The 18,478-nt window shown below is 44.3% G+C and overlaps 1 protein-coding gene across 1 annotated transcript in view; it reads right to left on the reverse strand.

The window, feature by feature from the left end:
- Positions 1-617: 617 nt before the first annotated feature.
- The window catches only part of LOC119546178, a 95,257-nt gene continuing 77,396 nt past the window's right edge, over positions 618-18,478 (reverse strand). The window contains exon 2 of the mRNA XM_037852301.1: positions 618-3,799. Coding sequence (XP_037708229.1) covers positions 1,145-3,799 — 2,655 coding nt within the window. The 3' untranslated portion in view covers positions 618-1,144. The remainder of the gene's footprint in view (positions 3,800-18,478) is intronic.

The raw sequence follows: 18,478 nt of genomic DNA on the forward strand, positions 1-18,478 counted from the left end.
TTTATGTATGTTATGTATATGTTTATGCTTTTCGTGGAGGCTTAATGTTAATTAATATTCCCACACTCGCTGCCATCTTTTATCATATATCGTAGAATATTACTCATATTTGTATTGTATAAATTTAACGCGGCAACATCTTATTCATAAACATTTTTTTCCTCTTTAATTAGAATTACGTTAGAAGTGTTTAGCATTTATTTTGTGTTGTTATCTGTGGTGGGTTCATTTTGTGTGTTCTCTCTTTGCTCTATTAATTTGTCTGTTCAACTTAAAGTTAAGGTAAAACTAAATGTAATTACATCGGTTTCCAGAGGGCGATATATGTATTTCCTTTCTTAATAAAAACCAGCTGCCTGTCTGACCAAAGAAAAACTTTCCTAAATTTTGTTTTCGAAGCCTCGCTTTGAATATTATTTTGGATTTAAATTGTCTTGCAGAGCTTACAAGTGTTAAAATAATAACTTAATTAGTTTTAGCAGTAAGTGGTAAAAACACACGCACAAATTGGTCGTTGAATAATATATATATATATATATATATATATATTTCTGCAAGCAACGCTGAAAAGTTTTCGAAATAGGGAAGCCTAAATAAATTTGTTTTTTGTCCTTTTCTTTTTTAAAGTGAGATCAATTCAAGCTGTGTAAAATCGTTTTGAAATATGCATCAAAATTTTGAATAGGTTTCGATAAGGGGAAACGTTATGCAAAGAAAGTAAGAAAAATTGCTTTTGGGTTTACATCGAGTTCAGAAATTTTAAATACGATATCGATTTCACAGTTTATAAGCTACAAAAGTATTGCAAGTAGCTTATAGACTCACAATAAATTATGTGAGTCTCTGAAATCTCCAGTTATTTTAAATTAATTGAAAAATTTTCTGAAAGTATTTTTAACTTTGATTTTATGTACTTAAACGTTCAAAATGTTTTTAATAAAATATGTAGCAATTCAAAAGCCGTTTTTTCTTAGCTTAGATATACTTTTTTTCTGTTTGCGAATAGACAATGTGTGCGATTAGGCTTTGTGCTTGAATTTTGTCTGCACCTTCTCCAAAAGAAAAACGGATCTTAACTAAGTTTAAACTGTTTGACGTGTGTGTGAAAGAGCTCTTCTGTGAGAGGATCTATGGGATTTTATCTCTAGGTTATTTCCTTTTTGATTTGTAACTCGCAGTTCGTTGTTGCTGATGCTGTGGTGGATGTGGCTGCAGTGGGTGGTGCTGGTGGCGTTTGCTTCTTGCTGGCCTTGGTGGCCATGGGGGCATGTGGTGGTGCCTGGTGGTGTCCGACGGGGACTGATCCGCTGAGCACGGTCTGAGGGCCCACCCGCTGGCGCTGCTGCTGCTGTCGCTGCTGCAGGGGCATCTCATCGTCATCGGATTCGTCTTCCTCTGGATTCTCATCTGCCTCCGCCTCCCCCTCCTGACTTTCTTCTTCGAGCGTCTGATGGTTCTCCTCACTGCCCACATGACTGCTGATTTTTTCCAGTGCATGACAGGTGGACATCTGGGCCTTTTTCATCGAGGACTCATCGCTGCTGTTGCTACTATCGAACAACTGTCCGGCAGTTGCAGCCGAGTCCGGCGAAAGGGGCGTTGTGGCCGTGGGGGGCGTGGCCAAAGCACTACTGTGGGGGGCTTCTATCTGTACCTCTTCGTCTTCCTCCTCATCCTCCTCGTCTTCATCTTCATCTTCGTCCATGTCCTCATCGCTGGATGTTTGACTGGGTTGGGGACTTTTAAGATTATTGTTTGGGGGGGTTTTCTCGCCATTTTCTTGGTTTTTTTCCAGATCGCTTGGCTCCGAAATATTGGAGGGACTTTCCTCTTCTTCCACCTGCCGGTCCTCAGGTTTTTCTTCGGGCTGCAGCTTTATTCTTTTGCTTTCTGGCTCTTCTAGCTTTTCAAAATCCCCTTCACTCACACAACAGTTTAGGGGCGTGGCACTCCGTCGCAGGCCATTTGTTGGGGGCTTTATCAGGGGAGATAGCTCCTGTTGATTATTATTATTAGCCCTGTCCTCCATTTCCTCTTCCTCCAGGTCCTCGTCCTCCTCGGGATCTCCCCGACCCTCTTCCACCGGTTCCTCCAGCCGGGTGGTTTGCGGCTTGAATGGCATCTTTCGAAGATCTACTTTGCAGACCTGCTCCTCGTATTGCCTGCGATATCTCTGAAGTTGCTCCGTAAGGTCGGCTATATGGACGTCCTTTTTGTGGAGCAGTTCACTCAATTGGATGTTATTATACCGGTATTGATGGTTCTCCTGCAGTAATCTCTGGAGTAGGCTGAGTACTCTCTCCCGGTCCCTGGGTCGAGTTTCTCTCAGGGACTCCACAGCCTGCTCCCAGGGTGGTAGCATGGCACTCGAGTCGGGCTCTCCGTTCAGACTGTCCGTATCATCAGTGTCCGTGGACAACTCGAATTCGCTGCCCAAATGGGTCTTACCATTTTTAAGGCTATGGATCCCGGATCCTCCAAAACTATGCTGGGTCTTCTGATGGTTGGGATGATGGGGCGAACTGACCACGTTCGATGAGTGGGTACTCAAGTTCAGGCCAGCACTGGAGGACTGAGTGGGTGAGGAGGCCTGGCTTTTGTAGTACACATGGCTGAAGTGATGCATGTGCGTTGGGTGGTGCGGGTTGTGATGTGGGGCAATGCCGCTCACCCCAACCACCGGCTGGTGGCTCATCAGGTTCTTGTTGATCCTGATCCGACTCGGTTCGTTGTTTGTGGCTGCCAGCGATGAACTTCCATTGCCGTTTGGCAGGGAACTGGAGCTTGGCAAAAGTTTGGCATGCTGATTAACGGTGGCTATGATGTGCTGCGACGGAGCTTGAGCTCCTGCCGGCTGCTGCACCACCTGGTGGTGCGACGACTGCTGATGGTGTGGTGACGTGGAGGAGGTAATTTCATTGCTGCCTCCCGCTGAAAACTCCTCCGGACTGCGCATGTTTCGGAGGTTAGTGGGTGTTGGCGGTGCTCCGGCAGCATTGGGTGGTCCAGTCGCTGGTGGTGCGGGCAGGTGGGCGGGTAGCGGGGAGTTGCTGCCACTCGAGGAGGTGTGTAGTGGTTCCACGACGTCCAGAGGAGCCGCCAGAACCTCGGGTGGCGATGTCGTGGGTGGCGGGGGTGTCTGCGATCGCTCCTGCTTGATGTGCACCACCTGGTGATCCGTCTCCTTCTCCCTCAATCTCTGACGCACCATCGCCTCCCTTTCCAGCCGCTCCCTGTCCTTGTCCCGCTCCTTGGACAGAATACTCTTCCGTGGGGCCAAGGCCACGTTGGGTTGGTAGGTCCTCTCCGCATATCTCTTGTCCGTACTCCGCACGACCCGCTCCGGATTCTGGAGTTCTGGTGGTTCCTGGCAGGCGTAGGGTAGCGAAGACAGCGTGGCGTTATATGCGTGCAGGAAGGCCTTGGAGTTGGTGGGTCCCCAAGGTCGGAAGGCCGACGCGGTGTTCAGCGTGGGTGGTGGGTGGTGATGCGGCCCATGTGGGTGGGCCACCAGAACGGCCCGATGCTGGTGGCTCAGGGGATGCGTGTGCGGCAGGTGCTCTCGCTCCCTCTCCAGGTGCGCGCACATGAACTGATAGTGGTACTCGAACGTGGAGGCGGCCGACGACGCCCCCTTGAGCTGCTGCAGCTGCTTCTTGCCACTGGGAATGTCCATCTGCGGCTGCTTCATCGGTGGTGGCGGGGGCGGGGCCAAGGCGCCCACCAGGCCATGTGGATGGCCCGCCAACCCAAGAACATGCCCCGAGCCCAGGAGACCGTCATCCATGAGCATGTCCGCCTAGAAAGAGGTTAAAGAAAAAGGTTAAATCGTTAGAAAATTGATCGATCACAAAAGAGCTACACTTGGAAAAATCAAATTTTATGAAAATTATATTTAAAGAATCGACAAATAAGTGCTACTACTTCATAGGGGAAAAACGTATGGGGTCATAAAATAGATATAGAGCATAGACGACTGTAGTAAATTACATTTCCAATATTTTCTGTACAAGAATAAACTTGAAATATCAAATGATAAATAATTGGAGATGGTTTTTCCCTGTGGAAGCTTTAAGGTTGCTAGAAAACTGATCGAGCAAAATAAGCAGAGGTAGCCTGGCAAAACCAGTAGCCATCATCAATTTGAATTGCAGTCGGAGGCGAGCGAGTGGGCTAATTATAAACAAACAACCCAACTACCCGAGGAGCGATCCTCGAGAGCCAGACACCAAGCCCCAAACGCACCCCGCGGCTATGGCGCCAATTGTCATTGAGACCAAACCAGAATCCGGCGGAGGAAGGAGACCGAGGAGGCTCCGCACTGGACAGGCGGCGGCCTCCTCCTGGTCCTGGCACTGCAGACCGCTTTGAAGTGGCTGCCAGCAGTTGTCTCATTCTACATACTACCTCTCATTATACCCTGTACTTGCGGAGGCCAGGAGTATTTCGGTATTGGTGCTTGAAGAAATGTTTCTGTATTCCGGTCCGATCGCAAATTCGTAGTACTTATTGCTACTACAACTTACGCTAAGAAATTATAATTTTTCATAGTTAGGATTGATTGTTTCCAAAAATTCAAATAAAAGAAATATCGAATTACGGGGCACACAACAGTCGATACCGAATCTATTGCACATATTTGCATTATCAGCATGGTTAAAGGAAGAAGTGAATCGAGTGGGGGAAAACGAAGAGGAGCAATCCCAGCCGGTTTCGCGGTTTGCGTGTTTGTGTAGCTGTTAAAATGATTGGCACTGCGTCCAATTATGGACAACGCAACCTCAGCTGCATTCGCAGCAGCCATAAAGTGATTTTTGAATGGAGGCGGCGCCATTATCCATTACCCATTGCCATCGCCATAGCCATGGCCAACTACGTCCTCCAGTCCCAGTCCCATACCATACCCATACCATACCATACCCATCCTCATTTCCAACGCAGAGGAGGTGTCGCAGCGGCAGTTAAACAAATGGCCAAGGCAAACGATGTCGATGATCGAAACGAGTCTGTAGGAAGTCGCCTCTTGGAGATTTGCCGCTGAGTTGGTAAATGCTGAACCGAAAGGTGGGCTAATGATGATGGAGATCTGTAGATCCCAGAGCCGGAGATCAGCGAGCGTGTCAACAACGGCTCATTAGCATAATCATGGCATTGGGTTTCGGTATTTAGGGGAGATACCATTAAATTGTTGGCCTCAACTACCAGTTCTCGTTTTCTGCCTCCCTTCGCGCATCCTCAAAGTATGCAGCGTAAGTTTGCAACCAACAGACTTTTTGGCCATCATCTTGGGTTAACAAGTTGGCCCCGAAAAATGGCAACCCGCAAATAGATAAATAAATTGAAAAAAGCCACACTCCAAGGAGGTAGATTGGGCCGACAGACATGCCCCCAAACTGGCGACGATGGCAAGCTACAGAAAATATAAAATAAAATAAGACACACATTGGAGGAGCTAGGAAAGATATAGACGCGGCGATAAGAAAACTGGAAGCCAGACACATACTCGCACTCGCAGTGGAGGCCCACAAATGAACCATTAAACAGCAAAATCATAAAAATCAAGAGCCATAAAGAAGTCGTCGCGAAGGAGCGCCATCCCCACCCCATCCGCGGCACCACCAACTGGCGTAGCAGCACCACCGAAACCGAGACGCAGCAGGAGATGCCTGCTCCTCGAGGCTCGGCGACCGACAGTCGCTTAACTGTAAGCAGATGGCAGCCAGCGATAGATGACGAGGCTCTGGGGCCGCCAGGGAGCTCAGGCGTGCACTCGGCGAAACAAAGATTGTCTTCCAAAATTACAAAATATTTTAATAAACCTTCGTCTCCAACAACTCAACTAAGAAATGGTAGTTATAAAAAAATGTACTTTATTAAATCATCAATGACATTTATGACAGACTTAGAAAAGAGTAAGACTTTTACTACGTTCAAAAACATAGACTCGATATTCTTGATTAAGACATTATTTGGTGTATCAAAAATATATCTATAGAACTTTGATATGTTCAAAGATCTAACATTCTTTACGACTACCCTTGGGTTCGTCTTAAGGTCCCTACCAATATTGAAGAGATTTGCCATTGAAAGAGATATTTCTGATTCAATACAGACTTTTTTCCCAGTGCCTGGAAGCAGAGTGGCTGAGGAGCAGTCGGCAGCTCAGTGACTCGAGTCTCCGTGCTGGCGCACGCGTCGTCGCTGACGGTGCAATGACAAATTGCACTATTGGCGCAGGCGGAGCGGGGGCAGGTGGTGGCGGAGTCATCTTGGTTGCGAGTGCGGGTGCAAGATGGCCCCGTTCGGGTTCTTCCAGTATCGACGTCGCTGGTGCTTAAGTCCAAGGTCTTTTGCCATAACTCAGCACCAAAGATGCGGTGCAGCCGGGCCAGGGGACAAGGGGGATCGTAATCTCTTAAGAAATCAGTTTGCAATAAAGAGTCTGTATACCCTGCCCATCAGTGGATATTCCTAAAAGTATGCGGACTCCTAATCCAAGACCACAAAACATATTTCTGAATTCCATCATTTAGAAAAATCTTTTGATATAAAACGGTTCCTTTTGTTTTATGGTTACCCTTCAAACCCCTAGTCCAATGAAGGCGAGGGTCCCTGGTAAGTGTATCTAAGAAAATAATTGCACCCAAGTGACTGCGGCTGTTGCTCAGGGGTGTGGCGGAGGGGGTTTCAAGGGGGCAATCGTGTGCAAGGCAGCGACATGACTCCGCTTGACGATAAGATCATGGCAAATATTGACGACGACCGCGACGGACATGGACACAAGACTTGGGACATGGGACATGGAGATGGCGATGGCGATGGAGATGGAGATGGAGTTGCATGTGGATGTGGCTGCGGTTGTGGAGATGCCGATGGAGACGGCAACGGCAATGGCAAACGGCGTTGACAATGAAGTCCGACCGAGTCATGTATGGGTGCAACGCCAACAACAGCAACATGCTCAGCGGCAACCACTTGCGCCCCATTGATTTAGACTGGCAATTATGCAGCCAAAGATCGCCGTCGTCCTGCTGTTGCTGCTTTCATGCATGTTCCTCAATCGACGAGGATGGTTTTGGGTCTGCGGTTCGGGTTCGGGATCGGATCGGGATGCTGGGACGCAGTGGCGGCCATGTGGAAATGGAGCAGCGACCCATATGCATTTAACATTGCACCGACATCGTCGTAGTTTGGCTGCTGTCAGCTTCATCTGCATTTCTTGGCGTCATCTTGTTGGCGCTGCTTATTTTGCGATGCACTCGAAGAATTGTCATCAACCAACAAAACTTATTTTAAAGGTATCTATTTTAATATTTTCAGGGGATTAAATTTGATGTTCCATAATCGATGGAGAATTGAAGAAGAAAACATCGTTACAGCTAAAAGAGGTGTCAATTAAATTGGTATCCGCCGTTTAGTGTTTAAACATCTTTAACAACTACCGAAAGCCGCTAAAATCTAAGAAGAAACCCGCTTTCTGAAGCTTAGAATTCGACTTAAAGTGTTGGACATGGTCGACTTAGTATATTTCCTGACCATATTCACAGCCATCGGTCTTAAATCGGAAGAAATTGGAGTTCGCGTTTTATTTTCAATCAGTCAAAAATATAACTTAGGAGTAAGATTTTTTTAAAATCAGAAAATAAAAATTGAAATGTAAGGGTTATTGTTCAAGCGAAAAATAAAACTGACAGAATTATCTGTTTAGAGCTGAAAGTCAAATTATCTACGGTCCTTGGTTTTAAGCCCGACTGGATCGTGTTGCTCTGCAGTACTCTATTAAATTGTTTAATCATAAGGCTTATATACAAATATTTACAGTATTTTTATGTATCAAGAACAGTAAATTTTTTCAGTGTAATCCTGGTTTTCTGCTGCTGTTTTTGTTTGCGTCTGGCGCTGGCCGTAAACTTGTTTACCCCGCCGAATTCGTATCGACATTACACTCGCTACTATCCCATTTCTCTTCCCTCTTTTCCGACGGCGACATTTTACAATTTTCCATTTGTGTTGTTGTCTGTCTCCTCGGAGGAAAGAGAGCGAAGGAAGCGCCAAAATCCGCAACAAAATAAAAAACAAAGCCGGGCCACTGAAAAGTAAATTACAGAAGCAGAGTTCACTATTGTCAAAAGTCTCGAAGCATGACCATGACATATACGGCCAACTAGGGAGCTCCAAGGAAAAGGGTTCACAGTGTTACTTAGTTTTGTTGTTATTGACTTAGTTGAGCTTTGTTTAATTCAAAGTTAATTTTAATCTTCGAATTCTTAAAATATCCATTTTCTTAGGCAGGTAATTAATATTTTAGAGTGCATACCTTTTCAAAAACCATCTCTAAGTATATGTATAATAATAGAACAATCAGATTAATTCTTAAAGCCGTTCCAACTCGTCAAAATTTCCCATTCCCTTAGTTCACTTCTGGTATTCCACATTATTAGCTACCCACATGCTTATTACTTCTTGCAGATCCATTATAATAATGGCTAATTTAATTAAAGAGCATAATAATCATCAGCACTTCGAGCGCAACGCGCAGAACTCAAAAACTGTAAAAAGCGCGAAACAAATGAAGAAAGCCCGAGAAAAAGAAATTAAAATAGGTATAAAAATAAATTGCAAAGGGGAGGAAGAAAAAGATATATGAGAGGGACTAACAAGAAAAATACGTTGCGTTTAGAAAAATATTTAAATCAACTTTTAATGGAGTCGAAAACAAATTCCACTTCAGGTTCAGGCTGGCTGGGTGCAGTTTCTTTAATGAGCAAGGGAAATTCCGATAGGAACTAAATGAAACCGAATCTGCGCGTAAGATAAATAAAAAGCTAATGCCTTGTCTACTAAATCATGTCGGGGTCGCAGTTCTGGGAGCGATTCCTGCACTTCACTTTTATTCCTCGAGTGTTTTTCCTGCTCTGCACTATGCAATTTCTCTGTCCAATTAGCGTGCGACGTTTTGAGTGATGGCACAAAGTCAGACAATGCGCAAGCGCAACTGCGGCGAATGCACACCGAGAAAAATGCATACCAATATAGGTTTGAAATATCACTTTATACCATAGTAAATTTCCTACGCTATGGCAGACTTTAGGTGAGTTCACGAAAGCAGTAAAATATCCTTTAAGCTTAAAACCAAGATTATAAGTCGAGATCGAATGGACAGCACTAATAATTCCTGCTCTTTAATAGCGCGTTAATTTGTGGACTTACTACTAATTAAAATGAGAAACTATACAACGCCAATCCAATAATAGCCTTTTTTCCTGTGCAACAGTCACACTTAATTTTATGCAGCGCGGTAAAAAGAGTAACAAATTGCAACATTGCATTGCATTTTTATGACAGCCGCCGTGCCATATTTTCAAAATTTACGAGGCCAGCTTCTGATTTCGCTCTTGGCCGCTCTAATCAAGCCTTCCATTGTGCTGCTGATGATCCACCAAAACCGGGGAGATCCCTCCCCTCGAAAGAGTCTCAAATTTATTGTCATTAATCATGGGGACTCTGCACCGGGTTTTCGGCTTTGACTTTGACTTTGGACTTGGACTTGGTCTTGGACTTGGACTTCAACGTGGACTTGGACATGGACAATTTGCTCCATGCCGCCGCTGCAACTGCTGCATAGCCATTATCATCTGTCCCGAGTCGAGTCGAGTGGGGCTTCGTATTGATCAGCAACATGTTGTTGCCGCAACATGGCAATTAAGGCTGGGTTCCAGATGGAGAAAAAATAAAGTTAGTTGGCAGCCGCCTCGGCCATCATGGGGCTGAAATTTATTTGTTGCCCGCCAAGGCTTTATTGTCTGTGCCACGGAAATGGATGGAAACGTCACTGAGACGGGGTAGCTATCATATGGGATCTACTTGAGTCGTAGAGAATGTGAGAACTTTACGAGAGCTTTGCCAGGAAAATAATAAGGGCTATACAAGGCTAGGGTCCATTTTTAAATTTAAATGTAAATGTGATATATAATCGGTTAAGTAATATACAAAAAGGAATAGCCAACCAAACGTTTTTTTAAATGGTTACCCAAAATTAATTTGTGTAATGGCTTGAAAATTTTAAAGCATCTTTGGAACCAATTTTTTTTTCTCTAGAGTATTCTTTTTCCGCCCTAACTTCCCCATAAACCAAAACTTCCCTCCGTTGGGTATATGGGAAGATAAATGTTGACTTTGTCAGGGTGCCCCAATAGCTGCAGCAGCAACTGCAACTGCAGCACGAGCAGCAGCAGCAGATAGAGCTCCCCGCTTCATTATGGGTCATTTGTTTGCTGCATAATTGGCCATAGCAATTGGCCCACAAAATTTATGATTTGTTTTGGCCTTTTCTCTGGACACTGTGAGAAAACGGTAAATGATAGGCCCACCTTCGCTTCTCCTCTGCTCTTCTCTGTCCGTTGATGTTGTTCTTGGGCTAATGAAAATCTTCTGGGGTATGGCACCAAAATCAACATGAACATGTCCCGGCCACGCCCCAAACGCCCATCAACTGTCGCTTGTGGTGGGCGTCACTTTTTAACCAGCTCATCCCCACCAGCCCCCTCCCCATTCCTCCTTCTGCATGGTCCATGTCATTTAAATTAAAAAGTTTAACCACAGCAAATTAGAGAGAACTTCTCGGCAACTTTTGCCTGCCCCTCTAGGGGAAAAACTTCCCGGCCACGCCCCCAAGACAGGTCGAAACGTCAGTCAAACTTTGCATAGAATATAGTGGTTTGGTGGAAGTCTTACCGAGTATTAGGACTACACAGAAAGCATAAGATCAATGATTAATGATTTAATATTTTATTCACATTTAAAAAAATGTTCTTTATTTTTATTAAGCTCCTTGTAAAGAGTTAGTTAGTTTAGTTTGCCTTTGGCTTAAATATTCGAATAAAACGTTTTTAGCAATGGCTCCCTGTTTAGATAATCCGTCATATAGTGATATATTTGCGCGAACCTGAAAATGATGCTATATGATGCTATATTTTATTATTATATAACATATTTTACCTTTTTATTTTTTTCACTGCAACCATTTATAAATATTTCCATATAGATTTCACAGCAAAAGTTACAGAAGGAAAAATTCAAAAGCATGTCTGACTTTTGACAAAGTCAAGCTCCAGTCGGTTTGCACTCGAATAAGAAATGACTGACAGGCAGGGAGAAAGGGCCTTATAGAATGGGATGGAGGTAGTGGAAAATGTTTGTCAAACTGTCAGTGAAGGAGACACCGCTAGAAAGATTTTCGCGACTCTTGAAGGTGTTTGGCATTTAGTGCTCATTGTTGACCATTTGACCTCCTCCTGCCGCCATTCTTTTACAGTTGAAATGGTCGAAAACTTTGCACAAAAATGCCATAAAGAAAGAGAGAGGTTTGATCCCCGGCGATTTATGAAAATGTTCGCCGGCAATCCTTGTTTAGTGTTTTCCAGCGGCTTCGTTTCGATTCAATTCGCAGTGCTTCGATTTATTTATTGCCAGCATTTCCATCTGACCAAAGATGGTCACCAGGGAGAAGCAGACGAGGGCCAGTAAAACTTTATGACCGCCAGCTGATCTGCAGTTCTATGAGCTGCAGCTTGCGGCAATCGCAGCCTTTCCCGGCCAAATCATGCGGGGTTTTGCGGCTTTAATTAGGACCAGAGAATCGGATTCGGGAGGAAATCTGTTCTGTAAATTCTGCTGCTCCGTTAAAACTGCGGGCCAATGGAATTGCCATGGGAGCTTTTTTGGGGCGTGTGTTGGCTTGGCTCTGTTTGTAATTTTTCGTTTGTCACCGCAACAAGAATTTCATTTTATGGCAGTTCTCGAGCAGCGAACAGGAAATGTCATTGAACCGAGGGATTCTCAAAATGAAACCCTCTAGCCAGGCAGGCAAAAGCGTCAGCTTCAGAAGCAGAAAATCAGGCGGGGAGTGGGTGGAGTCCCTGCGCAAAAGGCAAATGAAAAGAACATTAAAGAATGAATACGAGTGGAAGAAGAGAACCACAAAATCTTCCGCCTCAAGCATCCAAAAAACGTTGGGCTATGATATCCGAGTAGGAGGTTCTAGATACCAAGTGGTTCTGCACAATAAAAGTATTGTATTTGGATTCATTTAATTCTAGATAAAGGCTTTGCTAATTATAATCAAGTAAGTATTATTTATTAGTATTATTATTGTTATAACAGTACCTTTTTCAAGCATTTCACTTTACAGCACATTGACCACTTCGTAGAGCGTTCAGAATTCGTTATTAATTTGAGCGTAAAAAGTGTTTCTTTTGTGGCTGACAGGCGAGGCGAAAGTCAAGTTTAATTCATTGTTAAAATATATGTATAGCAAAGAAAAAAGGGGTTAAAAGCACACACACTTGCAGCAGCGGTAGGGATAGCGTTGGCCCAACGCCCAAAAGTATGCAATGCAATTAATGCGATGCCCCCAAGCGGGAGACATCACAGTATATGAATCACAACAATGGGGAAAATGGACGGAGAACTCCTTGGATTCTCCCGCCATCCCATTCTTCTCATTGTGAGCCCTAAGTGGAGGAGAACGGATTTCTGGGAAATGGCAACCTCTCTAGGGTATTCGAGTCCTGCCCCTTCCCTCGCCAACACCCTCTCACCCTCTCCGAATTACCCTTGAATCACGGCCCACACAATGTTCGTTCGGCACACTAAAAAGTGAAAAAATATATCCTGCATGCCAGTACATCCAAAGTTTCACCCCTCTTTGGATTTTTGTTGTCTAATTAAATTTCTGCTGGGGCATGCCAGTGCAACTTGCACACAGCATTTAAACAGCAACTCGAGCGAGTTCAGGGGGCTTGGGTAACCCCCGAACAACAATCCGTAGAGCACTTGAGAGGGGCTGGAAAAATAGAACCAGAAAACCCCTACAGTCCCGGGCCTCCTTTATTTGCATTGCTGCAATACTAGATGCTTTTTTTCCACTGCTGGCTCTGCTGATTTTCTGCCGCATTTTGTTGTATCCTTGCGGGAATTTCAAATGAAAGTAGCAGTGGAGTGGAAGTGGAAGATGGAGCCGAGCGGAGCGGAGGGAGCGAAATGTCGAGAGGAGCTCAGAACGGGAAAAACAGAAATAAAAAGCCAGAGTCGGGTGGAAAAATAGGGAAAAAAGTAATAAAGTCATTTAGATTTGCAAAGCTTGGGGTAGATATGGCAGCAGGTCCTGCAGGGATATGCGCTTGTGGTCCACCCCAGAAAAAAACGCCGCGCACACACACAGCCTGACAGGAATTGGGCAGCAGCAGCACCTGAATTTGCGGAGAAGTCCCCATTTTTTGCGCTCTCATTTTATTTTTTAAGTTTGGAATGTTAATGAACTCAGTCATCGGAGGACTGTAAAAAATATTTCGTATTTTGCACTCTTTTTTTGCCCCCCCACTTGAACGTTTGGCTTGGTCGAGAGGTTTATGCAATTTCGCTTCGCATTTCTGGCACTTCATTTGGTTGCATGCCTCCAGTGCCTCAACTAGAGCCACGTCCTCCTCCTGCGCATCAGACATGAATGGGCCTCTCCGGGAGGCATCAGCCCAGCATCCATCCATCCGTCCTGGGCCGTAGCTCATTAGCACGCCTGGATGAAGTAGATCGACCTGAAAAAACTATATATATGAAACTGCTACAGCCCTGTCCCCACTTGGAAATCTGCTGGTCTGTTATTTTAATTTGATGCCAGAGTTGTTCGGATAGTTTCTAATTATTTATGCACAAAAGATTTCCCTTCAACTTTCTGATCCTATCGAGGATGTTTCGTGGTGTGGGGTCAGCTGGGGCATGGTTTTATTAGTGTTTAACTAGTTAGTTTTAAGGAGTTACCATAATTGATGGGGCACTGGTTTACCCTAACAAGTAAGTTGGAATACTAACAATATGAACAATATTCATTTGAGGTCATTTGGACGAGGTGTCCCTTTATTTGTAAGCTCCGTTTTGTCTTCAAGAATCAGATAAGCAGTATCTATATATTTTTCGCTGCCCTAAGACCGCATTATACCAATTTCCAACCACATCTTTATAATCCCCCCCATACAAAAGGCAAGTGTTTGTTTGAGGCGTTTTCCGCTGAATGTGGCGATGTTGCATTTGTTGCACTGGCTATTTTCGCTATTGTTGCGGGTAGATCTCCTCGCATACACAAATTAGTTATAATTATAGAGCAAAATGCGAGATGAGGAGCCCGTTTCGAGCCCGAATGAATGAAAGAAATTAATTTCTCAATTGCATTTTGCCACGCATTTTATTGTCGGCCCCAGCGATGCCGCTCTGTGGCTGCGAGTTTTCCGTTTTCGGAGGCGGTAACCGCGACGAAGGGGGCGGCGGAAAATCCACCAGGGGCAGGAGGCGGTTTTCCGAGGGGGGATTGTGAAGTTTGGGGAGTCATCGCTGGCCGTGGCGTCGGCGGCGGCTTATTTGGTGTCTGTAATTTGAAACGCTTCTCTGACTCGGAAAAACTGCAGCCACTTTTGTTGCTGCCGTTTGTGGGATTTAATTTCAGCTTTGCTGGCCAAAAGCGCCGCTAAATGTCTGCAGAATATTTCAAATCCACACGCAGTTTTCCCTGCAGTTGCACTCGCAGTTTTAAGTTGCAGTTTGCTGCGTTTCCGCTCGCATCGAGAATTCCGCCGCTGGCAATTTTTCTAGACGAGTCATGGGGAGTCAGGGGATCGCGACGACGACCATTATAAATGATGGTTATTTTATAATTGTGGAGTGTTCGGTTCAGTTTGGATTCGTTCGGTTCGGTTCTTCGGCCACTGCATGTGGCATCCGTTGCAGTCGAAAAACGCATTTCGTGGCCATTTTTAATAGTCAAACAAAGAGAGATGGAGATGGCAACCAGATAGACAGCGGCGGTGAAAAAAATAGTGCAAAGATTTTCCCTTGATGCGAACAACTGTCTTATCAGATTTTATGTAATTGATATCATTTACATTAATACTAGTTTGTATGCAGAAAAGTTTCTGACATATAAAGACACACTGCTAAAATGTGTACAGCAAAACGTTTTTTGATTAGGATTTCTCGATTATTTTACAAAGTATGTGTTATCCAATTTGGGTTTCTCACTTAAAAATTGCTTTGCATATTTTTTAAAATTCTAAAGGCACTACTGCTTCTCGAACCGCAGTTGTGGAATCGAAGGGGGTTAATAGAGAGAGATTCAGATAGTTTGCAGGCAGTTGGGCCGCCGGCGACGTCAACATCAGCAGCGGGCAGTAAATCCATCAAAGAGTTAATTGCCACATTGCCGCCAACTGGCGATTGTTGCTGCAGTTGCTGCTGCAGTAGCCAAATGGCCAGCAGGCAAAAGCAACTCGGCGCTCTCCTGCGTCCGCAAACGGTAGTTAAAGCGGCTTCCAATCCCCAGACTTTGGCCCTCGGGGCAGACAACTGAAAAATGAGCCCGAAAAAGCAGCCAGGTTTAGCGAATTGTTAGGCGGCCTGTGTTCTGATGATGGGGTTTGAAATAAAGATGAAGACGGGCCTGTAAATGGAGATTGAGTTGAGTAGAGTAGATGAAGATGAAGATTCAACTGGGCACGTGACCGGGCAACCGGAAACCTCCGGGAAACTCGACATGTCAATGGAATCCGACAGAGGTCTGGGTGAAACCAAGTATCCTTGAATGGAGTTTGGTTCATTAATGAAGAGGGAGAATCGGTGGGCCTAAGGGGATGGCTTGCGTTGCTTAAATAATCAGATAATTACGAAAATGGTCCAGATACAATTTCGCAATTTCTACAACATAATTAAATCGAACTTATGAAAGCCTTTAGTAATCATTGACAATGTCCACACATAAAATGTACTATAGATGGAAATTAGGTTGCAATTCAAAACAATTGCCTTTTTTATAATGTAAAATTAAAGCTATGATAAAAAATGTACTATATTATATATATATATATGCATATTAATAAACAAGTCAAGTACAAATTGCTACATGAGTAATGAACATTAATTGTCAACCTCTTCGCTCATAATCGTGGTTTTTTTAAATTCGTTTTGAATTAATTTAATCAATATATTGCATCACCCGTAAAGTAATCAATTAACATAATTACTAATTACACTGCGTGCACATCTTGGTCAAAGCACAAGCCACTGGTGGTTCCCTTTTCCTTCTTTAATTTCTTCTTTATCGATTGCAGTCTGCCACCACTCCAGGAGAATTTCTTTCGGCCGTCACACACTGCGTATGAGTTATGCATTTTCCTCCTTTTCCGCCCGCTACTGCATTTCATGTGTCAAATGGCGCATGGCGTAGAAAATATTATTCGCATTCGCATTTGGATTGCATTTGGCATTCGTATTCGTTTTCGCATTTTCCATTTGCATTCAATGGCAATTTCAGCATTTTTCGCCTCTGGACTTTGGCCCCATAAAACTGGGAAAATGGGGGAGGGGTGTGGTTGGGTTATATGCAAAGTGGGTGAATTGGTGTGGCACCTTTTGGTCGGTTTAGTGGCGAAGACTGTATGGTCATAATTACAATCAAATTTTAATGGCCAAGTGGCGCCAACGGCAGCCGCCTGACATGGCTAAATAAGTCTTAACTATTTGTAATTGCTTTCTTTGTTGCCATTTGCACATTCTGGCGCTAAGAGCCAGGGCTTAGCCCTGCTCTCCCCCAATTTTTGTCGGCTCTTTGTTTGCGTAATTGAAACCACTCTTGTTTTTTCTTATTTCTGCATTTCCCCACCCCACTTTTCGGTGGAACTACAAAGGATCACGGGGACCCCCGCTTAACCCTTTTCTGCCGCCTAGAAGCGGGGGGCTCAGGTAATTCAAGCCCCGGCTTTCGTGGGGTCATTGACGGCAGCTGAACTGAAGAGTAAACGCTTTGATGTGACTTCTTTTGCTTCTAAAAAGAGCCCTCTCCTTCGGTCAGTTTATTATTTAAATACTCGTAGCACACAAAACTAAATTATTGTAGCTGGCCTGCCACATTGTTGTCGTGGCCGATGTCACATTTGTCGGCTTCTTTTGAAGCATCAAATGTTATTTGATATGCCTCGGCCTCTGGTTCTCTTCCCTTTTCCTCATGGTACTCCACTCAAGCCATGTGTGATTAAACTACAGGTAAACAATTGAGTCAAACGGAGGAAAACAACCGCAGGAACAGAGATGTCGGCAAACCATTCCAAATAATTTTAGTCTTAGCTCTTTTGAAATTATTTAAAAATATATATATTTTTATCATTATTCGTTAAGTTAGTCTTAAATGACTGAAGTCATAATACCCGCTGTCAGGATTTAGTTACGGGCAACTCAATTTTTAAATTATCCGCCTGTTAGTCCATCTCTGAGTGACTTAGTTAATATGGTCTTGTATGGTTAGTGGTGTCACTTCCCACCGCTAGGTGTCGCTCGATTCATTTGTGTGTTTCGCAACACTAAAATTGAATTGGCATTTAATGTGGAAATTGGTTGAAATCTGATGGTCGTGGAAATTGACTATAGCATTGATTCTAAGTTTTTCTTATATACATATATCGTACCGCTATATGTTTTTAATTTTAATTTTTTTATCTTACTATATTTAACTGTGACTATATTAACTGTGACTGCGGAAAAAGAATAGCCTGTAAACTAGTTGTAAGTCAAGACTTAAGAATATCATAAGCAATTTAAGTAGTATTTTACCATAGCCTCTTCCAAGTAATAACTAATAACTTTATTTACCCTCAAATACATTTATCAACCAAACCTTGAGTGATACATTGCTTTTAATATTTTTTAAAATGGTTAGCTTCGGCTGATATCTCCAACTTGGCATCCCTATTTTAAAGCGAGGAGCGGAGAGTTCAATAACTTGGTCAAGAAACCGCAACCGCAGACAAAAGCCCGAAACGAAGATTCCTCGGCCCGAACCCCATCCCATACCGAAACCAAGTCGAAAACCCCAAAAAAAGGAGCTCGAACTGAGAGGATGGGGAGACAGAGACAGAAACTAGGTGTGTCTGGAGGGGAATCGCCATAACTGGAATGTGGCGGATGACTGGATGGTCGGATGGTCGGATGGTTAGATGTTGGGATGGCTGGATGGCTGGACCGGAGGGGCGTGGCTGGTAGAAAAGGGCGCAGCCGGCGACAGACAAACGAAGCTCCACGGTCTCCGTTTTAACGTGGTCTGCGTTTCCTTTTCCTCGGTTTGCTGAGTCAGACCTTGAAATGCCGCAGATGTCTGAAAGGTAGGCCTACCCCGCCCCACCGCGCCTTTTGCAAGGCAAACCAGATTGGGCTCGTTTTCCTGCTCGTTTTATTTGGCCGTCATCCATCCAAATCAGGTTTCAGCTGGCAAGGTCCTCTCCCGTAAAGCCCCCTCCTTCCCCCTCTCGCTTCAACCAAAACCAAAACGCGCACGAATGTAAAAATCTCGTATAAAAAATATCCCGCAAAAAATACAAAAAAACACTTAAACTGAAAAAGAGGAGACAGCGAAACGAGTTCTGTGCGTTGCTGATCTGTTTCTGTT

The sequence above is a fragment of the Drosophila subpulchrella genome, chromosome 2L (genome assembly GCF_014743375.2).
Source record: "Drosophila subpulchrella strain 33 F10 #4 breed RU33 chromosome 2L, RU_Dsub_v1.1 Primary Assembly, whole genome shotgun sequence".
NCBI classification, from domain to species: Eukaryota; Metazoa; Arthropoda; class Insecta; order Diptera; family Drosophilidae; genus Drosophila; species Drosophila subpulchrella.